The sequence below is a fragment of the Myxine glutinosa genome, chromosome 4 (genome assembly GCF_964187855.1).
Source record: "Myxine glutinosa chromosome 4, kmMyxGlut1.1, whole genome shotgun sequence".
Classification (NCBI taxonomy): Eukaryota; Metazoa; Chordata; class Myxini; order Myxiniformes; family Myxinidae; genus Myxine; species Myxine glutinosa.
The window spans coordinates 157288659-157312472 of NC_136264.1; the positions used below are offsets into that span (position 1 = coordinate 157288659).

Genomic DNA, 23814 nt, shown 5'->3' on the forward strand with positions numbered 1-23814 from the left:
TGCGTGCTTGAGCCACCGAAACTGCCTCTACAGCAGCTCGAGCCACCGAAACTGCATCTACAGCAGCTTGAGCCACCGAAACTGCATCTACAGCAGCTGGAGCCACCGAAACTGCCTCTACAGCAGCTCGAGCCACCGAAACTGCATCTACAGCAGCTCGAGCCACCGAAACTGCATCTACAGCAGCTGGAGCCACCGAAACTGTCTCGACAGCAGCTCGAGCCACCGAAACTGCAGCCACAGCAGCGTGGGGCCTGGACGGCAGTTTGGAGCAGGGCCACGAAGGAACGGAGGCTGCCCAACGAGCCGATCGTGCTGCAGGACCAGTTGGACCTCCCTATCCCGCCAGCCATCCACCTGCCATCCCTATAATCATTCCCCGTGTAAGTGTGTTCGTAGTCTGTCTTTTGTCTTGTCCCTGGGAATAAGTTAAGCCTGTTAGGTAAGCTAGTGATTTTCACTGTGTCACCTGCGTCTCATGTCCCCTGTAAATAAACGTGACTGCTTTCTTTTTGCTTATATGTGTGAATAATAATAAACCCAGTTACTCTTCTGTACGTCTTCTTCCTCTTTGCATTCGGTCGCTTTAGAGTTTTCCAGATTGAGCAGCTGCGGCGCGATACGACCAAAGTTTGGGGTAAATCGGGTTTTAGTCGGGGAATAACTGTTCGGTCGCGGAGCCTCCGCTCGGCAAATATAACATCTTTAACAGCGTACCGTAACAATATATATATATATATATATATATATATATATATATATATATATATATATATATATATATATATTCTTGGTTCTTATCTACAATAAGGCAAAACATTTATTTTTATATGTAAGACATCAGCCATTATAAAGCTCGCAGTGTTAAGTGTGGAAAATTTCTGAGGATATCCCGAAGACTCAATGGCTCAGTGGGCTGTCACCGCATAAGTGATGAGGTCCTTGGTTCGAGTCCCGGGTTGAGTCAGAATTTTTTCACACATGCCCCACGCTGGAATTTACTTCCTGTTTATAAAAAAAACAAAAACATAATGATAATAATATATATATATATATATATATTTATACATTAGGGTGGTTCTTAGCTACATAAGGCTAAAAAAAAAAATTCACATATTTATGAAACCATCGGTACCATCGGTTGTTCCGATACCATCGGTTGTTTTACTCCTAACCTTAAATTTTTTTGGTATCGAGGCAAAACTGCTTGTGAATTATTTTTTGAATACATCAAGTTTTAGGGGTTGCACAGTGACTCATGGTTGCCAGCCACTCAATGTTTGTGCCCGATAAGCGTTGTGCCTGATACCCATTGATTTCCTGCAATCAGGAAATCTCTTGTGATGTTGTCACAACTTGAAGCAGATACTGGGTTTGCTGTTCATCCCTCGTCAGGAGACAATTGTACTCTTCAATGGGCAACTGCATACACCAGAGTACAGCTGTACTGTATTCAATTAACTTAAAAACAACTTCAAAATGTGCAGTACATAGCAGGGTCATAGGTCAACTGTAATGGTCAAAATCACAAGTATAGCAGTGGAGAATAAATAAACAACTCCAAACATTGATAAGAGCCAAATATGTGATATAACAAACTCCGTGTGCAACCCCTAAATTTAGCCCAAATGGCTTAAAGTTTCACCACAAGGGTTTTTCATACATACAAATTTTTTTTTAGTGTTAGGAGCATGACTTTCCTAATTTTCATTTTAAGAACCACCCTATATATATATATATATATATATATATATATATATATATATATATATATATATATATATATATATATATATATATATATGTGTGTGTGTGTGTGTGTGTGTGTGTGTGTGTGTGTGTGTGTGTGTGTGTAGCTGTAGACAAGTAAGGAGAAAGGTTGAGTGGAGGTGAAAGGTTGAGTGGAGGTGAAAGCGGAATTTAAAAAAAAAACGTTTTACCTTTGCGTATGTGATATGCCGAAGGGATCTTTGTTCTGAGATGTGAGGGAAAGAGTCGACCTAAATGATGTTTATGGCACTGAAGTCCAGCTGAAGGAAATAATCGGTCAGAGCAAAAGGATTTAGTTATCAGAATAAGAAAACGGAACCATTGGCCTTGAGCTGAACTTGAATATGGAGGCTCCTGCCCCGTTTGCTGCTGTCCAGTGGTCCTTTTGGTCTTGGTTCTGCTCAATGCGCCGGTCGTGTTGGGCACACCGATGGATGTGCTATTTGATATGGATGGCACCGGCCGTGTGTGTATCACATCTCCATAATCTCTTTCTCAGTCGTCTTGTCCGCTCCGACGTGAATCGGATCGTCCAGCTGAGGGCTTCCCATGATCATAGTCAGACAGGACCCCCGAGCCCGAGCATACACCGACTGCCCGCTGGGACCGCGTCGGATTTGCAATCTGTGGTTGTTGTTAAACATGCGCCCACAGGCTGTTCGGTGAAATATATACCCGAGTGTTGATAATTACACAAGAACCGTGTAATTACCCGCACTTTGCCAATCATCGATCCGATTTGAGGCTTTGTAACGTGACCCTCGAGGAGATGCGCCATTCAGCGGTATTTCAATCTCAAGGTTCATGCAGACCCGCGGGCATGTAAAAGGGTTCCGATACCATCGGTCGTTATCTTCGGCTAGGTTCACTCATTTCGGAACATAACTTGCCTGCTGCCACAAAGTCTTCAACGGCAGCTTTTTCTTCATCTGGAATTTGAAAAACAGTCTTTGGGAAAGTGAGTTCTTTTAATTTGATTAAGGGACCAAACAGAGATTGACTGACATGTGACTCGTGAAACTGGGATCCCAGCAGGTTCCAATCCTGAAACCATTTGTCCAACGATACATAACAATGTGTAAAAGGTGCAAGTCAGTAATATGTTACCAATAGTCTAGGTCTCACATGAGCATGAGTAGGATCACATTTCCATTCCAACAAATCGGTAAGCCTCAAAAGTCTAGAGTTGTGGAATCTGGTGGGAAATCTGTGCATTGAAGCTTTGGCGGCCACACTATCGATAGACTACAGTCTCTGGGATAATAGAATTAATGGTCAGTTTTCACTGGAAAAGTTCTTCATTGTTACGAAGTAATGTACAACTCAAATGGTTGTGAAAAGAGCCAAAGGGTAAATTTCATCAACAATCCACATTTTCCAACAGCTCAGCGTTTACTCAGCGTAAACCGATCGTCACGAAACTTCACCAAGTTGTATAGGTCGTCCCAATTGAGAAGCCTATTGATTTTGAGGTCAAAGGTCAAAGGTCATCTGGAGGTCAAATTTCTAAAATCACCATTTCTTGCGGATTTTGCAAGTATCGTGCTCTGCATGACGTCTTCTTGTTTGAACATTGACAGAGGTGGACATTGACAGAGATGGACAAAGATCCCCTCAGTTCACAGCAACATCGAGCATGAGAAGTCTTTGAAACAGTGGTGCAAAGGGTAATAAACCCCATCCTCTCAGGCATTGTTAGATTGATGAATCATCGTAGCCTTGTTTTTTTATTATTATATATACAAGAAACAATTTAGACCAATGAGAATGACGACTGAACAATATCAGAGTTGCAATGAATTATAGTCGTTATAACCATGCTGTTTGTCCATATATTTTGTATCCATCTTGATTGTTAGTTTGTTTCTCCCTGGAACATTCATTACCTGTTACTTCATCGTCACATGGACACTCAGGAGAAAGCTTCACCATGCTGCAATGTGGGTACTAATAGTTCTCATGCACCTTAAAAACAAGAAGCATTAATAAAGCTGTGCCCGATACCACGTGGGAGGCTGTACCCACACAAATGGAAACATGGTTGTGCTTTCCTGGTGTACGACAGGGTCAAAGCAGTCAGTCACAGGTAGTGCAAGGTACAAGGAATGACAAGTTAAGTGCACTTTCTGCCATTCCTAAAATGATTTACAAAGGAAGCAAGGAAAAATTCCAAAGGATAAACTCTTCAACGACAGATTAAACAGCAACAAAGGCAAAAACAGAACCAACATCTAATACATTCAGAAGGAAGCAGTTTACTATCAAGGAAACATCAGTGAAAGGTATAGGCAATAAGGAAGAGGGATGAGGAAAATAAATTTAGGACAAGACTGAAAGGATTTAGTGTAATTTTGTTAAACATAATACTTTAACCGTGGAATTGGACGCCGTCAGGCAGTGAAGCGCTGCTATGTCAGTGCAAAAGGAGAGATCACTTCTTCAACAAGGCGCTTGTAGACCCAGGCATCACCCTTGAGCCGTTGGCGGCGAATTCCAAGATCCTGAGGTCTCCCCAGGTGGCAAACTTCCAGCTCAAATTGCATCGTCACCATGCCAAAGTCTGAAGCCGTCTGGCATTTGAGTACGTACCTGGTGAAAGGGGAATGGGGAAAGCGGATTGAGGTGACAAAGCAGTTAGGATTCAATATGCCTGAGAACTGATGTCAAAGAGAAGCAAATTTTTGAACTATGGGAAGATATTTTCAAAAGCCATGATCAGTCAAGCAGGCATTGCCCCAAAGTGTGCATCACAAGCCGCCAGAAGAGAAGCATCGCCACCTGGTGTTCAGCATTACATACTGCATGGCTATTTCTTTGCTGTCCTTTCACTGAAACCCGATTGAAAGGCATTAACAGAAACAACAAAAAACGACAGAACTTGTGAAGTTAAAGATTGGCCATCAATAATAACTAGATATCTGCGATTACAAAGTGACCGCCAAGGGTAAGCCTCCCGGCACCCGTGATCCAATGATGGTCATGTTTATTTGTTTTTCAGACTGCCATATGACCCTGCCGTTCAACATACAGGGATAGTGTACATTTAAAAAACGTGTCCCCATCGAGAATCTAAATATCGATAAAGCTCAGTTGACTTTTTGCTCCACCAAATAACAGTGAAACGGAGTTGAGTAAAACGGTGAAAATTCTACAGATGCTGTGATAAATAACTACCTCTGTCGGTTTGAATGTTTCAAAGAGAATAGACGTCTGGATCAATTTTTGAATTAAATTTAAATCCCAATATATATATATATATATATATATATATATATATATATATATATATATATATATATATATATATATATATATATATATATATATATATATATATATATAAACGTGAGTCGTCTGTGTGTCCGCGTTTTATTCAGAGATGGCTGAACGGATCTTCATCAAACTTTCAGACGTTCATCAGTGAGTGCCTGGGAGTGTTTTAGGCAAAAAAAAAAAAAAACAATTGAAAAAAATTAATAAATAAATAATAAAAATCGCTCGATGGTGCCGAAGCCTTTTTAAATGAATGACAGTTGTATACAAGTACACATTCGCATAAATAAATACAAAACAATTACCAGACATTTGAATACAAGTAAATCAAGCAATTCCGGAAGTGTACGAATTTGGTAGTATGGCTTCTTCTTCTTCCTGATCGGCATCACACTTAACTCAGAAACGTGAGCCACTCCCCTTGCTCTCCTGCCACTCCCCTTGCTCTCCTGCCACTCCCCTTGCTCTCCTGCCACTCCCCTTGCTCTCCTGCCACTCCCCTTGCTCTCCTGCCACTCCCATTGCTCTCCTGCCACTCCCATTGCTCTCCTGCCACTCCCATTCCACTCCTGCCACTCCCATTCCACTCCTGCCACTCCCCTTCCTCTCCTGCCAACCCCCTCTCCTCCCCTTCCCCCCCCTCCCCCCTCAGATTCCCCCCCCTTTAAAATATAAATTCTCTGTAAAAGACCTTCCACTTCTGACTGCTCCCCTTCCCCCTCTCCCCGCCCTTTCCCCCATCCCCTTCCCCCCCTCCCCTTGCCCCCCTCCCCTTTAAGATATAAATTCTCCATAAAAGAGCTTCAACTTCTGACTGCCCCCCTTCTCCCCCTCCCCTCCCCTTGCCCTCCTCACCCCCCCCCCCCCCCGTTCCCCTTCCCTCCCCCGCCCAGCAACGCCAGGTACTTCTGCTGGTATATCCATAAAACTCAACATCATAAAAATCAATGGAAAATTATTCAAGTTATGATCAAAAAGTTTTGTTTTTTTGGGAAATTAGGTCACAATCCGAAACAAAAAAGTAGGTCAAGGACACAAATGAAATATCAGATGCAAAACTTGAGTGCAGGTACCATATTATGATGCAAAACATCTTGGAAGGTCAAGTGGTCTTTAAGATTATGCATTGGCAAAATTGAGCGATGACCAGAAAAAACTAGAACAGCACTAAGTAGAGAGCTAACCTCCACCAGGCTGAACAGTTTGTTTTGTATCTCTGGCAGGGCTGGCAGGATAGTTGAGGGGTACGCACACTTGACCCGTAGCTGTCTACCCTGGGTTTGAATCTCGACCAAGCTATAAACTGTCACCCTGGTGTTTCATATGCAAGGATAAGCATTGATATGTGTACCATCATCGGACTGACGAAAATCTAGGGGAACCATTTGTCAACACCAATGGTGTCGGTGAACGATAAAGATCCCAAGGTTTTTTTTTGAAGAGTAGGTGAGTTGCTTCCGACACCCAGGCCAAATTGTAAACTCTGGCCACAGACAAAAGTCAGGGTTTGCCAGCTGCTTCCAGAACGACTACAGCCAGAATCATTCCCACCAGAGCTGAACCTATGTGATGGTAATAACTGGGGCCGTTAGAAGTATAAGAAGAAAATAAAATAAAGAACGAAACCATGAAGCAATGGTCCTGCACCAGCAAGACTCAGCAAAGATGCTAGTCCTTTTCCACACAGTTTCCACCCAGTGCCAATTTAATTCCAGAGCGACAGGTGGATGGTGCATTCATTATGGCCCGTGGACCCAGTCTGTGGGGAAATGGGGCCTTAACCCCTCCCCCCCCCCCCTTATTACGTCGACAGACACGGGATCCGCAACAATATATATACATACAGGCGTTTAATATGGAATTTTTTTTTTCTTGACTTGGGTTTACTTTCTTAACTCAGTAGATCAATCTGGTGAGTGTCTTTTACACTTTGGTGATTTATTTGTTAAAAGAACCATGTCACTGATTGTCTGTCGCAGCAAGAAGTCAACAACAAGATTATATCACAGGTGGCGTGGCGTGGCAAAATGTACGGACAGGTGCATTTGATGATTGGCTTCACAGTCGGGTATACAAGGGTTGTTGCATTCTCTATTAGTGGAAACAACTGCTGCACGTCTCCAAAAGTTATTGCCGCTTCCTCTGGAGATGGTCCGTCAACTCTACAATGCTGTTTGTCATGGAGTGGTGGCTTTACGAAATTACGGCATGAAACAGCGTGCGATTGCTCGGCAGTATGGCATCACTCAAGGTCAGGTGTCAAACATCCTGAAACGAAATGCTCAGAGGGGTGTCCCTACTCCAATACCGAGGCCAGGACGTCCCCGCAGAACCACAAGGAGGGATGATCGCCAGCTGCACCGGTTAGTCCGCAATGGCCGTACCAAGTCAGCTAATCGGCTTAGGGCTGAGTGGCAGCAACTGACAAATGTGCCTGTATCCAGAAGGCTAGTCAACCAACGACTGGTTCAAGCAGGCTATCGTTCCAGGCGTCCCCTGAGAAAGCCACACCTGACCAGACAACACCGCCAGCACCGATTGCAGTGGGCCAGAGAGCACCGTCAATGGCAGCCAGGACACTGGAATCACGTGATCTTCAGTGACGAGTCTAGATTTCTGGTCTATTGTCAAGATGGCCGCGTCCGAGTGCGCAGACAAGTGCATGAAGCCTACAACAAAGATTGTATAGTGCCAAGAGTCCAAGCTGGAGGTGGTGGGGTGGCCGTTTGGGCTGCTTTTCATGCAGGGGGCAAAACTGACCTGGTTGTTCTGAATGGAAACCTGAACCAGTTCAAGTACAGGGCCATTCTGGAAGAAACATTGCTTCCATTTGCTCGTGCAGCCTTTCGAGGAAACTTTGTCTTCCAAGATGACAATGCACGGCCTCATCGTGCTCGCATGATCCAACACTTTCTTGCTGACCGTGGTGTAGAGCACATGGAGTGGCCTGCCATGTCCCCGGATATGAATCCGATAGAGAACGTGGGCAGAATTAACGCGTCAAATCGACCACTTGGACCAGCAGCCAACCTCTGTGCGTGAATTGCAGCAGGCTATTGTCACTGCATGGCAAGCAATTCCTGTCCAAACCTTGGCAAATCTCGTGAATAGCATGCCTCAACATGTACGTGCTCTCCTGAATGCTCGTGGGGGTTACACGAAGTACTGAACTGTAATTTTACTGTCCGTAATCCCAGTCGTAATTTAACTTTTGTTTTTGTTAAAAAAAATTTTGGCTAATGTGCAAACTAAAGAGATACTTCTGGAAAACGTACAGAAGTTTAACACAGTACTGTCCATGAATCGAGTTCGATATCAGTTTACATCACTTTCAAGGATCAATTTATTTGATTCGAAATGTCAAATGTGGTTTTTGTTTCTTTTAAAGGTCACATTAACAAAATCTAGAATAATTTCAACATAATTCCAATGAACTTTTGGTTCTAAGACATCTTGAAAAGTAAGTTCACCCCCACCAAAAAAATATTCTATATTAAATGCCAAGTCTGTATATATATATATATATATATATATATATATATATATATATATATATATATATATATATATATATTTATTTATATATATATATATATATATATATATTTATTTATCTATCTATCTATCTGTGCAGTGTCTGTCTTGTGTTGTCTTGTCACTGAACTACTTTCTCAAACTTTTGTGAAATCGTACCAAACTTCTGGTATGCACATATCTCTCCCGTCAGTATGTCCTAAGGGTATTTTTTTGAAAAAATTTCCAATTTTATTTTTTTGGAATTTTTTCGGGAAAAAAATTTGTTTTTCAACTGAAGCTTTCAACTTCAATTGTTTATAAAATGTGATATCACGTATATTACAAATACATTTGTGCAAAATAATTGTTTGAATTATGATTCGTTTAAACCATGACAAAATGGCAACTCGGGTACAGTCATTTATCTATATATCTACGCAGACACTGTGTTGTCACTGAACGACTCCCTCAAACTTTTGTTTCCGTGGTTGTGAAGTGTTTTTAATAACGTTGCGGTGGATTTGAATCAGGTGGTGGTGAATGAATGAATGAATTATGAGGTGGTGAGGTGTTTTTAAATGACGTGGTGGTGAGGTGTTTTGAATTACGTGGTGGTGAGGTGTTTTGAATTACGTGGTGGTGAGGTGTTTTGAATTACATGGTGGTGAGGTGTTTTTAACTATGTGGTGGTGAGGTGTTTTTAATTATGTGGTGGTGAGGTGTTTTGAATGAGTTGGTGATGAGGTGTTTGGAATTACGTGGTGGTGAGGCATTTTGAATTACTTGGTGGCGAGGTGTTTTTATTACGTGTTTTATGGCTGTGAGGTGTTTTTAATTTCGTGGTGGTGAGGTGTTTTTATTACGTATTTTATGGCTGTGAGGTGTTTTCAATTTTGTGGTGGTGAGGTGTTTTTAATTTCGTTGTGGTGAGGTGTTTTTAATTTCGTTGTGGTGAGGTGTTTTTATTACGTGTTTTATGGCTGTGAGGTGTTTTAAATTACTTGGTGGTGAGGTGTTTTGAATTACTTGGTGGTGAGGTGTTTTGAATTACTTGGTGGTGAGGTGTTTTGAATTACTTGGTGGTGAGGTGTTTTGAATTATGTGGTGGTGAGGTGTAATCTTCCCAAACTTCCAGTCTGCACCTACCCCTTCCGTATGTATGTGCTGAGGGGTTCTTTCTTGAAAAAAAAAAAACATTCAACCTAAATCTTCAACCTAAATTGCTTATAAAAATGTAATATCACAAACATAACAAATAAATTTGTGTGAAATAATTGTTTGTATTATGATTGGTGTAAATCATGACAACACAGCAACTCAGGTACCGTCATTATCCTCAGCTAAAATAAGCCCGTTCCTCAGAAACGACGTGTGGTGAGGCGAGCGTAGCGAGCCGAGCCAAGCTAATATATATATATATCTGTGCAGTGTCTGTCTTGTCCTGTGTTGTGTTGTCCTGTGTTGTCACTGAACTACTCCCTCAAACGTTTGTGAAATACTGCCAAACTTCTGGTATGCACCTACCTCTCCCGTGTGTACGTCCTTAGGGTATTTTTTTTTTGAAAAAATTCCAAATTACTTTTTTTTATTTTAATTTATTTGAATTTTTTTTTTTTTTTAACTTAAGACTTCAACTTCAATTGTTTATAAAATGTAATATCACGCATATTACAAATACATTTGTGCAATGTTGGTCGACGTGGCACCGTTCCGTCTCGAAACAATATTGAAGTGGGTAAAAAACTTCAGGACAACTGGATCTGTGAGGCCGGGAGCAGCTCGGGGAGGTGATCGAACCGTTAGGACCCCGGAAAACATCGAAAGGGTTCGACAAGCTGTGGAGGCCAGCCCTCGTAGGTCAGCGGTACGGCACGCTCGCGCGAACTCAATCAATGACCCCTGCACTGCGAGCGAGTCACTGTGTGGGCCGGAATTGTCCGATTCGGCATAATTGGGCCTTATTTTTTCAAGGAAGGCGGACGCACTGTGACAGTCAACTCACAACGTTATGTTACGATGTTGCGCGAGTTCTTACTGCCTGAATTGAGACGACGTCGCATTGACCTCCCTACAGTTTGGTTTCAGCAAGATGGGGCTACTTCCCATACCTCAAGAGAATCAATGGTCTTATTAAGAGAACATTTTCCAGGGCACCTCATTTCAATCTGTGGGGATGTGGAGTGGCCCCCTCGATCGCCCGATCTTTCACCCTGTGACTATTTTTTATGGGGTTACCTGAAAGCTAAGGTTTACATTGAAAAACCACGCACTCTTGAGACCCTTTCAGATGCCATCACCAGAGAAATTCGAGCTATTCCACTTGCCATGGTTGAAAGGTCTATGGACAACTTTTCCGCGCGTCTGCAAGAATGCTTGGACAAGAACGGCCGTCATTTAGATGTCATTTTTGAAACATGAATTACATTTTTAAAATGTCTTTGTTACAGTGTATTACCTGGCATTATATATGTAGTCTTTAAAAAAAAAAAAATTGAAATTCGACTAAAAATAACTGTGTACGAGTTTTCTGAAAATCGTCACACCTCCCTGACGGACCCTGTATTTGTACGCTTAGTTCTTTTCTTTTGTTAGTTCTGCGTTGAGTAGAGCCAAGAAAATAGGCCCTACTGCCACCGATCATCCTACGTCCGTAGCCTCAATCCCTTTTGCGTTAACGTTGCTTCATTAATGGGCGAGTTAACACGAGGCAGGCAGAGGAGGACCGGGGCGGAGTCGAGGGCGAAGCAGCAGAAGCGCTGATGGTAAGCACGAGCCGCCAATCAGAGCTCAGAGGTGGTGACGGCGGCGTTGCGTCACAGGGCGTGGTGAGAAGGATCGAGTGTTCCAGAAGGTTCAGGGGGCGGAGCTATAAGACCGGCTGCGCAAAGCCCTCGACAGGACTCGATGCACAGGACTCGCGAAAGAAGACTTGATGCACAGGACTCGCAAAAGAGGACTTGAAGCAGAAGGACTAGCATGGAAGAGAATCGTTACAAAGAACTTGCACGAGAACTCGCGCGCACTAAACCAGCTCAGAGGATCGAGAAAGAGGAGTTGGCCACGTGTGAGAACTGTACAGATACGCGGGCGCAGCCAGACGCGCTTAAGCCGATATACAGTGCATTTGAGACGCGCGAATGAGAACGGCTGAGTAATCGCCAGCTGCGCTAAAAGTCCCGCCCTTTGCCGTTCCGCCCCATCATCTGCCTTGTTTGGAAGACGCGCTACGAGTCCCTGCCTTCGCCTGCCACCATCTTCACGGGACGTGCCGGGGACCGTGGAGAGCCGGACGGGGACCATCTCTGGACGACCACATCGATGCGTTGGGGAACGTCTACCAATCTGCAATTCCCTGTATGAGTGTGAGACGGGCCCGTTGTCTGGGTATAAGTTAAGACTGTCTAAGGCTACTCTGTGTCTCTGCGTCCCTGAACATTGTACATACGTGTGGGAATAATTAAACCTTTGTTCTTCCTTTTCCTGATTTGATAGTTTCTGTGGTGTCCTTCATTGGCTAAGCGTGGCACAAGTACCATCGCTCTAATCGGGTTCCAACATCTAGGTAACTGCACGGACCATGTGTACGCAATCCGCTCGGCGTACTCACATCACACGTGTTTCGTGCGAGGCTTGCTACCTCGTTTCCATGGTGGCGCGGGTACTTAGGTACGAGCGAGAATTGGTCCCGAAACCCTACTTCGCGCTCGCCCGGGAAGGGCGTTTCAAGTCTCGGTTCTGCCAAGCCCAGCAAGAACAAGGGGATTAAGTCCCCCTTGTAAGGGGAAGTAGGGTGGCGAAGAACCACAACAATTGGTGTCGGGGAGTGGGATTTGGAACCCTACCAATTTTTTTTTGGACAAATTGGCCCCAAAATTGCGAGCGACCAAAATTTAGTATTAAAAGCCAAATTAAATTCGTACCAGGGCTAGCCAAGGTGGTAGAATGCCGTTGGGAATAATGGATAAGGTAGAAAAAGAGAAATTGATAACCCAGGATCGAGAGAGACAGTTGGTGGTAGTGGAAGCAGAAAAGGGTGCGGCAGCTGGTAAAGGAAATGGCGGCACCTCACACGTGGTGGCGAGAACCGAGCCCGCGGTGCCAAGGTACATGCAATGGTTTCTGGCACAAATGAGGGCCTCTATGGAAGAGTCAATGTGTAGCTTGAAAAAGATGGATGAAAAAAGGACGCCATGCCAGACGAATCCGGGTGTGATATGGAAAAATTGAGGGAGGAATCCAGGTGTGAAGTGGAAAAACTGATAGCAGAGGCAAAAAGGGACAATAAAAAAGCGATGGCGGACATTAGGCGCGGGTTGAGCGGGAAGATCGCGGTGGTGCGCGACGAGGTGAAGCAATGCGAGGAACGCGAGGAGAGCGAGCTCGAGCAAAGGGTAGCCAGGTTTAGCAGGACTACAAGGGACGAGACTCGGGCTGTAAAAGAGCCGACGGCCACCGAATTGGACAGGGAAAAGTCATGCGTGCCGGCGGTCGTCGAGGAAATCACTAAAATAAAAGAAATGATTGGGGCCGAAGAGACGGCAGAAATAGAGGATATAGCACAGAGGGAAGATATGGGATTTGCACAAAGTATGCATTTGCACCGTGATGCCGGGCTTGCTAACCCCAATAAAAGTTTGCAGGTGTTGCCGGAGAAAAAGGTCCCCAAGGTGAGTAGGGGTGTGTATGGCGCGAAAAGTATTTTGGCGTGCTTGGGATCAAGACGAAACCCGGGCGCTCGTGGAAGGTCCGTGGTACGGTGTACGAGAGCGAATGGCATGCGTGTGCGAGAAAAGTGTGCACCGGAGCGCGAGTGTATGACGGAGTGTGTCGGGGAAGAGTGTGTAACAGGAGAGTGTGTTACAGAGTGTGTTACAGAGTGTGCGATGGCCGAGGAGAGTGAGAGAGAATGCACACCAGAGCATGTTGTAGAGAGTGTGCAGGAGTGCACACCAGAGCGTTTTATTGGGTGTGTACCAGGAGAGTGCACACCCGTGGACGTTACGGAGTACGTAACGGGAGAGTGCGCAAGAGTGTGCACGAAGGTGTACGGTGGCCGATTGTGTTACGGAGTGTGTAACAGGAAAGTGTGCGGTAAAGGAGTGTGTGGAGGAAAAGTGTGTAACGGAGTGTGTGAGGGGCGTGAATGTGCCTGGGTGGTGTGCACTTAAGTGTGTAACTGAAGAGTGTGCACAGGAGAGTGCGGTAACAAAATGTATGGAGTGTATGGGAGGCGCTGGAGCGCCGCGGTGTGCGAGTGTGGAGTGGGTCGCGTGTGGTGAGAACGCGGCTCAAGCATCGACGCAGACCGGGGCAGCATTTAGCGCGACGGATAGCCGACGTGAGCCTTCGGTGAGTTGTGTGCAGCGGGGATCGGCGGGGATCGGTGCCGCGGCGGTCTCACAAGGACCGCTGTGCACCATTCGTGCCGGGCCCCGCCCTGTATGGTTGGTGCCGCATCGTGGCGGGAAAGGCGATCGGCAAGGTTCAGGGGGAGGTAGGAGAGTTCGGAACCGCACCCCCTGGCGGGTGCGGTGCGCCGACCGTGGGCGGTTGGGGCCATCGTGTGTGGGACCGCAAGGCCTCGCGCAGGGATGGGTCTCTGCACCTTGGCCCATCAATGCCTCCTCCCCTGGATCGAAAATGCCGGACGGACCCAACCTACAGAAGACTGACCAACCGCACGGATCGCTCGGCTTTTTGAGGGCCGAGCTGTGACGATGTATTCCCACCTGGAGAGGCTCAAGTGCAGTGGACGAATGGAAATAGTGTTCGGGAATGGTACCCGGCGTGGAGGAAGGGTAGTTTTACCATTCCTCACCCCGGGCTCATGAGCATTAGTTTAGGGGGATGGCAGTGACATGCACATGGAGGGACCAGCGATGGTTACCTCCATGGGGCACCGAAGCTAGCCGAGGGCGGGCTAGGATAATTGTTAGGGAATTAGATGACGGTAGAGGACATGAAAATTAAGTAGGGACATCTGAACTATAGTGCGGACGTAGGTAGCTTAGGTGGTTGTTAATGACGAAGGGAGTGCTTAGTTTAATGGGATGACGGGGAAGCACGAGTTTTAGGGGAAAAGCAGCTTGATAGATGATGCTGTGTGTATGAGGAATTAGTTGAGAATAACCAGGAGTTGTGTATGGAGAACAAATGGAGTTGTGTTTGAGGAGTGAGCACAAGAGGTGTGCCAGAGATTTGGTATGAGAGCACAAAAGGTGTGCGAGACAAAAGGCGTGTGACATAAATGGTGTGCGAGCACAAAACGTGTGCGAGACGAAAGGTGTGCGAATTTGGTGTGGAATGCTTGGTGTGAAATAAAAGGTGTGGAATGCATGGTGCGAAGGAGTGAATGGGGGGAGATGGACCCATTCACGAATACCTGGGGGTGGGGGGGGGGGGGTAGTTTAAAGTCAGGTAGAGGGCTTAGGTAAATTGTTTGGATATTGACACCTGTGGTGCAAGAAGTGGCAAGTAGTGCTTTGGTTGGGTGCATGAGTCAGTGAATGGCTGGGTGTGTGGCTTAATTGGTGCATATGGTTATTGGGACACTCCGCCACTGGTAGTCTGTCGGCCAGGCGAGGCCGCAGGTAGGCTCTGGGAGCCAGTCAGAGTAGTCGTGAGTTGTTCAGTGGGGCCCGAGGATCCAAGGGAAGGACCCGGGTAGCCCAATGCCAAGGAAGGCATCAGAGGGGTAAAGAGCCAGGAGGGGCCTTCCCCAGTTTAGGTAGTCCCAGGAGCAGGTAAGCTCGGGTGGCGACTTCAGTGGCGGAGGTGCGCAGGTAGTTGGACCTGCTAGTAGAGCCACACGACCCAGCCCCAAAATTGTGCAAGGGCACAGAGTGAAAAATTGGGGAGTGAGACCCAAATTCAGGGGCACCGCAGGGTGGTCAATGGGGAATTCGGTTTTTAGAACCACATAGTTTAAAGATGGCCGATTGGCAGGGTACGACCCCAGGTTATTTTCAAAGTTAATGTCATTAGAGTAGTTAGGAAGTGAAATCCCCTTCGCGCCATCCACATCCATTCACCAAGGAGGACGAAGCTCCACACCAGGACTCTGTGAAACTGTTGAGTGAGTAAGATGCATCATGACGTGATTTGACATTGTGTTTGTTCCATCCCTTCCTTCCCGGGAGGGATTGTGAGACGAATTTGGTTTAGAGGGGGATATGGGAGACAAGACGTAGAGACGAGTTTGAATTTGTAAATACAGGGAAGGGCAAGGGTAGTGTAAGCTGACGTTGGGGGGGGGGGGGGGGGCATGGACGGTTAGGGACAAGCTTGCTCTGCTCGCTCTTCCGCGCCCCTCATGCTGCATTACCTTGTATTGCTGTGTACCTCTGTGCCCTTTCCACTTTGCTGGTGGTGCTGTGTCTCTCCCCCCCACCCCAGGACCATTTTGGAGGTGGAACTGTGGCAGCTGCACCTTGCTACACCTGTGCAGCACCCCTGCTGCACTTTGCTACACCTGTGCAGCTGAACTGCACGGCACTTTGCTGCCGCATCCGTTTGTTATAACTTTGCTGCACATGTGCAGCACGCTGCTGCCACAAACACTTTGCTGCACATTATCACATTACACTAATGGACCACAGGTTTTGTGGCCTTACACTTCTGCTGTGCAGCACTTTGCTGCAAACTCACCTTGCATCTTCGGACCACTTCTTTTGAGTGGCATCAATGTCACGCAGTCGGACCACATAGGGTTGGCCCTGCTGGCAAAATAAAAACGAACACACTTGTTGTGCATTTTTTATATTTTTGTGTGCTAGGGCCGAGAAGATTGTAAGCTTATTACGCCCCGAAGAGCAGGAATGGCCTGTATGCCGGTCCGGGGGCTTGCCGGTTCGATATGTGCACACCGAAGATAGAAGATGCCAGACACCTGCAAATGAATTGTGATGAATTTGAATGTGTTTTTGTGCATTGCTGTGCTTTTCTCTCCCCTCCAATCTTCGTTCCAAAAAGGACAGGGCCTGGGTCGTAGAATTGTAAATAAGGTTAGGTGTTGTGCTTGTAAGTAAAATGCTGCCCACCGGCTTTATGTTTAGTTTGGAAATAATTCCGCAATTCGGTTAATTGTGGGCGTGAGTCTGTTAGAGTTAGCTACTCAACGCAGTAGGTGGGACATATTTAGTGTTTTTAAAACTGTCGCATACACGGGTTAGAATAAATGTTAGGGGGAACCACATCTTGATGTCACACGTAATTAAAAGTTAGTCCCAGATCTTTCTCAAAACCGGTCGTTCCAGTTTTTGTAGGTTCGACTCGGGGACGAGTCTGACGAGGGAGGGGGGCAGTGTTGCGGTTTTGAGTTTGTAAAGTGAGTCTAATAAAGGTTAAAATTTTCCCCCCATAGTTAGTCACACAAGCAACATGTAGCCTCGCGATAGTATAGTTATGTCTTAGTATTTGTAAGCTTAGTTATTTTCCTTTGTTAGTTCTGCGTTGAGTAGAGCCAAGAAAATAGGCCCTACTGCCACCGATCATCCTACGTCCGTAGCCTCAATCCCTTTTGCGTTAACGTTGGTTCATTATTGGGCGAGTTAACACGAGGCAGGCAGAGGAGGACCAGGGCGGAGTCGAGGGCAGAGCAGCAGAAGAGCTGACGGTAAGCACGAGCCGCCAATCAGAGCTCAGAGGTGGTGACGGCGGCGTTGCGTCACAGGGCGTGGTGAGAAGGATCGAGTGTTCCAGAAGGTTCGGGGGGTGTAGCTATAAGACCCGCTGCGCAAGCCCTCGACAGGACTCGATGCACAGGACTCGCGAAAGAGGACTCGATGCACAGGACACGCGAAAGAGGACTTGAAGCAGGACTAGCGCGGAATAGAATCGTTATAAAGAACTTGCACGAGAACTCGCGCGCACTAAACCAGCTCAGATGATCGAGAAAGAGGAGTTGGCCGCGTGTGAGAACTGTACAGATACGCGGGCGCAGCCAGACGCGCTTAAGCCGATATACAGTGCATTTGAGACGCGCGAGTGAAACGGCTGAGTAATCACCAGCCGCGCTAAAAGTCCCGCCCTTTGCTGTTCCGCCCCATCATCTGCCTTGTTCGGGAGACGTGCTACGAGTCCCTGCCTTCGCCTGCCACCATCTTGGCGGGACGTGCCGGGGACCGTGGAGAGCCGGACGGGGACCATCTCTGGACGACCACATCGACGCATTGGGGGACGTCTACCCATCTGCAATTCCCTGTGTGAGTGTGAGACGGGCCCGTTGTCTGGGTTTTTAAGTTAAGACTGTCTAAGGCTACTCTGTGTCTCTGCGTTCCTGAACATTGTACATACGTGTGGGAATAATTAAACCTTTGTTCTTCCTTTTCCTGATTCGATCGTTTCTGTGGTTTCCTTCATTGGCTAAGCGTGGCACGAGTACCATCGCTCTAATCGGGTTCCAACATCTAGGTAACTGCGCGGACCACGTGTACGCAATCCGCTCGGCGTACTCACATCACACGTGGTTCGTGCGAGGCTTGCTACCTCGTTTCCGTGGCGGCGCAGGTACTTGGGTACGAGCGAGAATTGGTCCCGAAACCCGACTGCGTGCAACACGTAGGCCACCATAGGACTCAGTTATTTCATTAGTATGTGTTTTAGATAAGGCCGTGTTTCCAATAGTTGAATCTGCGTTGCGTCAATCAAATAAGAAATGGCCCATTTCATTTCGTCCATTTTGCGACCTCCCTCTCCAAGCAACGCCATTACGCGCCTTTGCTAGCAGCGTTCGCTGCCTTGAGCTGAAGCTCGCTCAAACGATGCCATAAGCCATGCGGTTAGGCACAAGAAAAGGGGGCGGAACGGCGAGAAGGTGTGGCATGTCAACCAGCCGTCAAAGGCGTGGCCGGTAAGCCCTCACCAGCCAACCAGGGCTGAAGCAACATCGGTGGCAGGCGTGGCTTTTTGGCTCATGGAGTGATCGCGCGGGGCGTTATAAAAAGGCGAGCGCAAAGCCCTTTCACAGGACTGATACGGAGCGCACCTTTGTGAAAGGACTCGGATGGGAGAGAGCGCATTTTCAAAGAACTTGAAGGACTTGTCGGAGGCGTGCTTGTTGGAGAGATATGACGGCGCTTGTTAAGGACTCACTCGCTGGCGCTGATTAAGAGGACTTTGGGGAGGGGGCGTGTAGCACGAACGTGCAAATATTACGTACGAAGGACACCAGCTTCCCCCGTTATATAAACTGTCCGCTCGCGTCCAACTACGCGCGGAGCTGCCTGCCGGGTTTCGCCGCTGGACCGGAGCCAGGACTGGAGTCGACTGGAGCCTGCACCCTCTACCTGACCATCGACCAGCTACAATGCCCGTGTGAGTGTGTATGTTTGTCTGGGGTATTAGAGTAAGACTGTTTTAAGACTGCCCTGTGTGCTGCTTCTTCCTCTTCCTTTCCTGTACATTCTTTCGTTTCCTCTTCTTTCTGTATATTTGTTAATAAACCCATCTTTGTTCTTCCTACCTTCGTTTCCTCTCCATCCGATCGCATCCGTCCTTTCTATCATTGGGTAAACGTGACACGATTGAAACCTCTATAATCGGGTCAAGTCGCTTTGTTAATAGCTCGGATCGCGGATTGCTATCCGCTCAGCATTTTCCAACATATCCGTGGTTCGAGCGGGAGTTATTTCCTCGTTTCCGGCCGGCGTTGGTACTTAGGTAGTAGTGAACCCCTAGGCCTAACAAACCCTATCTAGCGCCGCGCCGGGAAGGACGTTATAACCCCCAGGACTCGGGTCGGCCAGATAAGAGGACAAGGGGATTAACAACCCCCCCCCTTGATAAGGGGAGCGCCAACGGCCGAGATGCGTAACAATCGGTGTCTGGGGGCGGGATTTGGACCCGAACCAAATTTTATATATCTGAAAAAAATTTGGTCTAAATTTCGAGCGGCCGAAATTTTATTGAAAGATCTAAATTGAATCGTGCCATGGATAACCAAGGCGATCGGATGCCGGTGGGGGTGAATGAGGAGGTAGAAGAGGAGTTATAGTCAACCCAGGACTCCAGGGAAGAAGTGGGAGAAATGGAGGAGGAAAATGAGGAAGGTGCGGTAGTGGGGGTTGCAGGCGCACAAAATGGCGGTGCCTCGCACATGGCCGCGGCAGCCGAGCCCGCGGTGCCAACGGACTGGGGCCTATTTATGGTACAAATGAGGGCCTTTATGGTCAAGTCGGGTGAAGACATGGAAAAGAACAGGGAGCAATTGGGAAGCCAAATTGGGGGATTAGATAGAAAAATTGGGGGATTGAGTAAGGAGATGGGAGAAATGAGGGCCGATAGTGAGGGAATGGAAAATAGAATGAGGGAGCAATTCGACAGCAAAATTGGGGGGTTAGAAAGTAAATTAGGGGCCCAATTGGAGGACGTGAGTAGCCAAATGAACGAAGGGATAACGGGGTTGGAAAACAGAATGGCCGCCCAGGAAAACCAAATGGAAGGAGTGAAGAATGGGTTAACGGGGCTAGAAGATAAGATGGGGGGCAAATTGAGGGAAATGGGGGATCAATCCGCCCGGGAAATCAAACAAGTGGGGGATCGGATAGAGAAGGTCAAAAATGGGCTGGAAAGCAAATTGGACGCACAAAAGAACGAATTGGAGCAAATGAGGGCGGCATCTACCAAGGAAATAGGAGAGATGGGGGAGGATATAAGGCGCGGGGTGAGCGAAGAGGTCGCGGGGGTACGCAACGAGGTAGAGCGGGGTGAGGAGCGTGTGGAGAAGGAGGTGAGAAAGAGCACGGCTAGGTTACAGGGGGGTATAGAGGATTTGACGCGAGGAGTAGAGCAGCTGACAGTGGGACAAAAGGAGTTAGGGGAGCAAGTAAGTAGGAATACGGACGTGATGGGGGGGCTGAAAGCAGCACAAAGGGAAATTAAGAAAGAACTAATAGCGACAAAGAAAGAATGCCAGATGGTACATGAGGGGCTGACAAAGAGGTTGGATGAGGTGGTAGAGACGTTGGGGGCGAGAGAACGAGAAGTTAGGAAGCATATAGAGACGACAAAGGTGGCCTTGGAAGAAGAAATTGTGGGGGCGCACCGGGAGATAGAAGAGGTGAAGCAGAAGTTAGAGGAAGTGGCAGAAGGGGTGAGTGAAATTAAAAAGAGACGGAGGGAGACTAAGAAGGAAATAAAGGAGGAGGTGATGGAATTGGTACAAGATCTGTGCTCACATTGTGATGACGTACTTGCTAACCAAATAAAGAGTTTGCAGGTGGCGGAGGAGGAGCGAAGAGGAAGAAACGCCGAGGTGAGTGGCGATATGATCGGAAATGCATATGGTGTGAGGGGAGGTTCAGCGAGCTTGGGGGTTGGTATAGACCCGGGCGTTCGTGAGAGGCCAATGGTAAGGTGTGCGACTGGTCCGGAGTGTGTGGAAAGAGTGTGTGCAAGGATGTCCGACCATGGGGAGTGCAAGAGGTGTTGGTGAGCTGGGATGTGCGAGTATGGAGTGGGTAGCGGGTTGCGACGGGGCGACCCAAGCATCGACACCGACAGGGGTAGTCTTTAGAGGGACGGGGGACGCACGCGAGCCCCCCGGGAATAGTGTACTATGGGGGCCCGAATGGTTCGGCCCCGCGCTAACTCCGCAAGGAGCGACGCACGGGGTCCGGCCTTCGGGCGGCCATCAGGTTCCACTCGCGCCGTATGACGGCAAGTGATCTGAGGGCGTACCTGGCGCAGTTCGAACATGTGTGTAGGGGCAACGGTTGGAATCCGGACGAAGGTGGAGTACACCTTGTGGGAGCACTGCGCGGCGCAGCGGCGGAGGTGCTGACGGCCTTACCACCGGGTGCTCTCACCCTGCCAGCCCTCCGCCCGGCCTTAATTAATAGATTCCGCATTGAACAGCAGAGCGAGCTTGTTGAAGCTCAGCTCGCGGTGCGAAAGAGAAAGCCCCAGGAGACCATCGGGGAGCTTGCCCATGACATTCACCGCGCAGTCGGGATTGCACACGCGGACATGGCGGCAGCCTCCCAGGAAAGCCTGGCACTGGATCATTTTAGCCAGGCCTTCCCGGACCCCGAGCTTCGGCAACAACTCGCCATGTGGTGCCCGCGGACTTTGAGCCAGGCGGCCGACGCTGCGGCCCGTTGGGAAGCAGCGAGGCCCCTGGCCCGGGGAAGTGAGCGCCACGCAGTGGCGGTGCGCCAGGTAGGGCCCGTGAGGGGTGGCGGCCCCCCGAGGTGGCAGCCCCCCAAGGGGGCCACCCCCGAAGGGGGCCCTGACCTGGAGAGCATGGTCCGAAGGCTGGTGAACCAGCGCTTGGCGGGACCCGGACCATGGCAGGCGGCCCCGGAGGTGGCCCCGGTAGGCCATGGACAAATGCCCCAATTAGGACCTTCAGGGGGGGCAATTTGGTGTTTTGGGGGAAGGCACCTGACCAGGTCAGGTGCTATAATTGTAGTCGGCTGGGTCACCGTGCACGAGAGTGTCGAGCTCCGCGCCAGGACGGACTCCGGCAGCCAGAACCATCAACTCCACCTCAAACGGGTCGGATTAGCCGACCCCAGACACCCCCCCGCCAGGGCCCAGGAAACTAGAAGGTGCCGGACATACAGGGCCGTGTTCGGTAGTAGGGGATGGTGAAGCGCCCTCATTGACGCGACAGGTCATTCATTGTGGCCAAATTGGTACAGGTAGTTTGACAATTCGGTGAAAAATTGCCGGCGTGGGGGTAGATGCCGTAGTGGACACAGGAGCTAGCGCCACGATCATCAGCCCTGTGATCCTCAATTTGAGTGCAGACGGCTGGAATAAAATCCAGCGTCTGGAAAATTATAGTTTGCAGCTGGCTACCGGGGTAACGGCCCCGATCATAGGGCGTGGTTTTGTAACCCTCAAGTTAGGGTCGGTAAAGAGGGAGATAGAAGTTTGGGTGGCGGAGGTGTGCGACCCATGCTTAATAGGGTTGGATTTGTTGACTGCCAGTGGTTGTAAAATCGATTTGTGCCGGGGGACCCTGCAAGTGGGAGTAGAAGAGCTACCATTGGAGGGGGTGAGCACGGCCGAAAGGACGGAGCTGGAGGCTTCTGAGGCCGTGACCATTCCTCCAAGGGCCGAGGCAATCGTGCCGGCCCGATGGTTAGCTCGCCCAACATGGCAGGAGTCCTGCGGCCTGGTCGAACCGGTGGCAGCGCAGTCCATTCCGGGTTTAATCGTGGGCCGCACCCTCATAAAAACGGGCGGGCCGGTGGTGGCCGTCCGGGTAATTAACATTAGTGCAGAACCACGCACTATAGTAAGGGCCACGAAGATAGCCGGCTGCACCCTAGTTAACGAAGTCGTGCCAGTGAGGGACGAGAACGTCCAGCCGAGCCGGCCCCAGAGGGAGCCTTCAAAAAGTATTAGGAATTGGCCCGAGCCCATTTGTGAGATGGTAAATCGTAGTAGCATAGAGTTGGGAGGTACCCAGAGGGAGGCCTTACATAAATTAATTGAATCCCATTTGGATATCTTCTCCTTGTCCTCCGAGGATATTGGACGTACGGGCCTGGTGAAACATCAGATCCACACCGGTGAGGCCCGGCCTATTCGTCAGTCCGCCCGACGGCTCCCTTGGAGCAAGAGGGAGGAAGCTGACGAGCAGGTAGGAAAAATGCTCGATGCAGGTATCATCGAGCCCTCGGGAAGTCCTTGGATGTCACCTGTTGTGCTGGTGAAAAAGAAAGATGGGACCACGCGTTTCTGTGTGGACTATCGTCAGCTGAACAACGTGACACTCAAAGACTCATATCCCCTGCCAAGGATTGATGACACCCTCGATGCCGTTGCGGGCTCAAATTGGTTCTAAACTTTGGACCTAAGGAGTGGGTATTGGCAGGTGGAGATGGATAGAGCAGGGAAGGAGAAAACGGCATTTTCCACAGGTAAGGGGCTGTATCAGTTCACTGTGATGCCGTTTGGCTTGTGTAACGCCCCCGCCACCTTTGAACGATTGATGGAGCATGTACTGGGCGGCATGCCATGGCAATCATGCCTGGTGTACCTGGATGACGTCCTGGTACATGCTAAAGCATTCCCCCAAGCAAAAGCTAATTTGGACCAGGTGTTTGGGTGCCTCAGACAGGCAGGGTTGAAGTTGAGTCCGAGCAAATGTACTTTGTTTGCAAGAGAGGTGGCCTATCTAGGTCACGTTATCGGTTGCGAGGGGGTAAAAACAGACCCATGCAAAATTACAGCGGTAGAGGAGTGGCCCGCACGGCACACCACGTACCATCAAGGAGGTGCGGGGATTTTTGGGACTCTGCT

The 23814-nt window shown here is 48.4% G+C and overlaps 1 protein-coding gene across 4 annotated transcripts in view; it reads right to left on the reverse strand.

The window, feature by feature from the left end:
• Window positions 1–3484: 3484 nt before the first annotated feature.
• Window positions 3485–23814, reverse strand: part of MELK (maternal embryonic leucine zipper kinase) — a 73654-nt gene continuing 53324 nt past the window's right edge. For 3 of the 4 annotated variants that reach the window (XM_068113889.2, XM_068113886.2, XM_068113888.2), the window contains exon 18: window positions 3485–4359. In XM_068113889.2, coding sequence (XP_067969990.2) covers window positions 4179–4359 — 181 coding nt within the window. In that variant the 3' untranslated portion in view covers window positions 3485–4178. The remainder of the gene's footprint in view (window positions 4360–23814) is intronic. The other variant, XM_068113890.2, reaches the window with a different exon arrangement.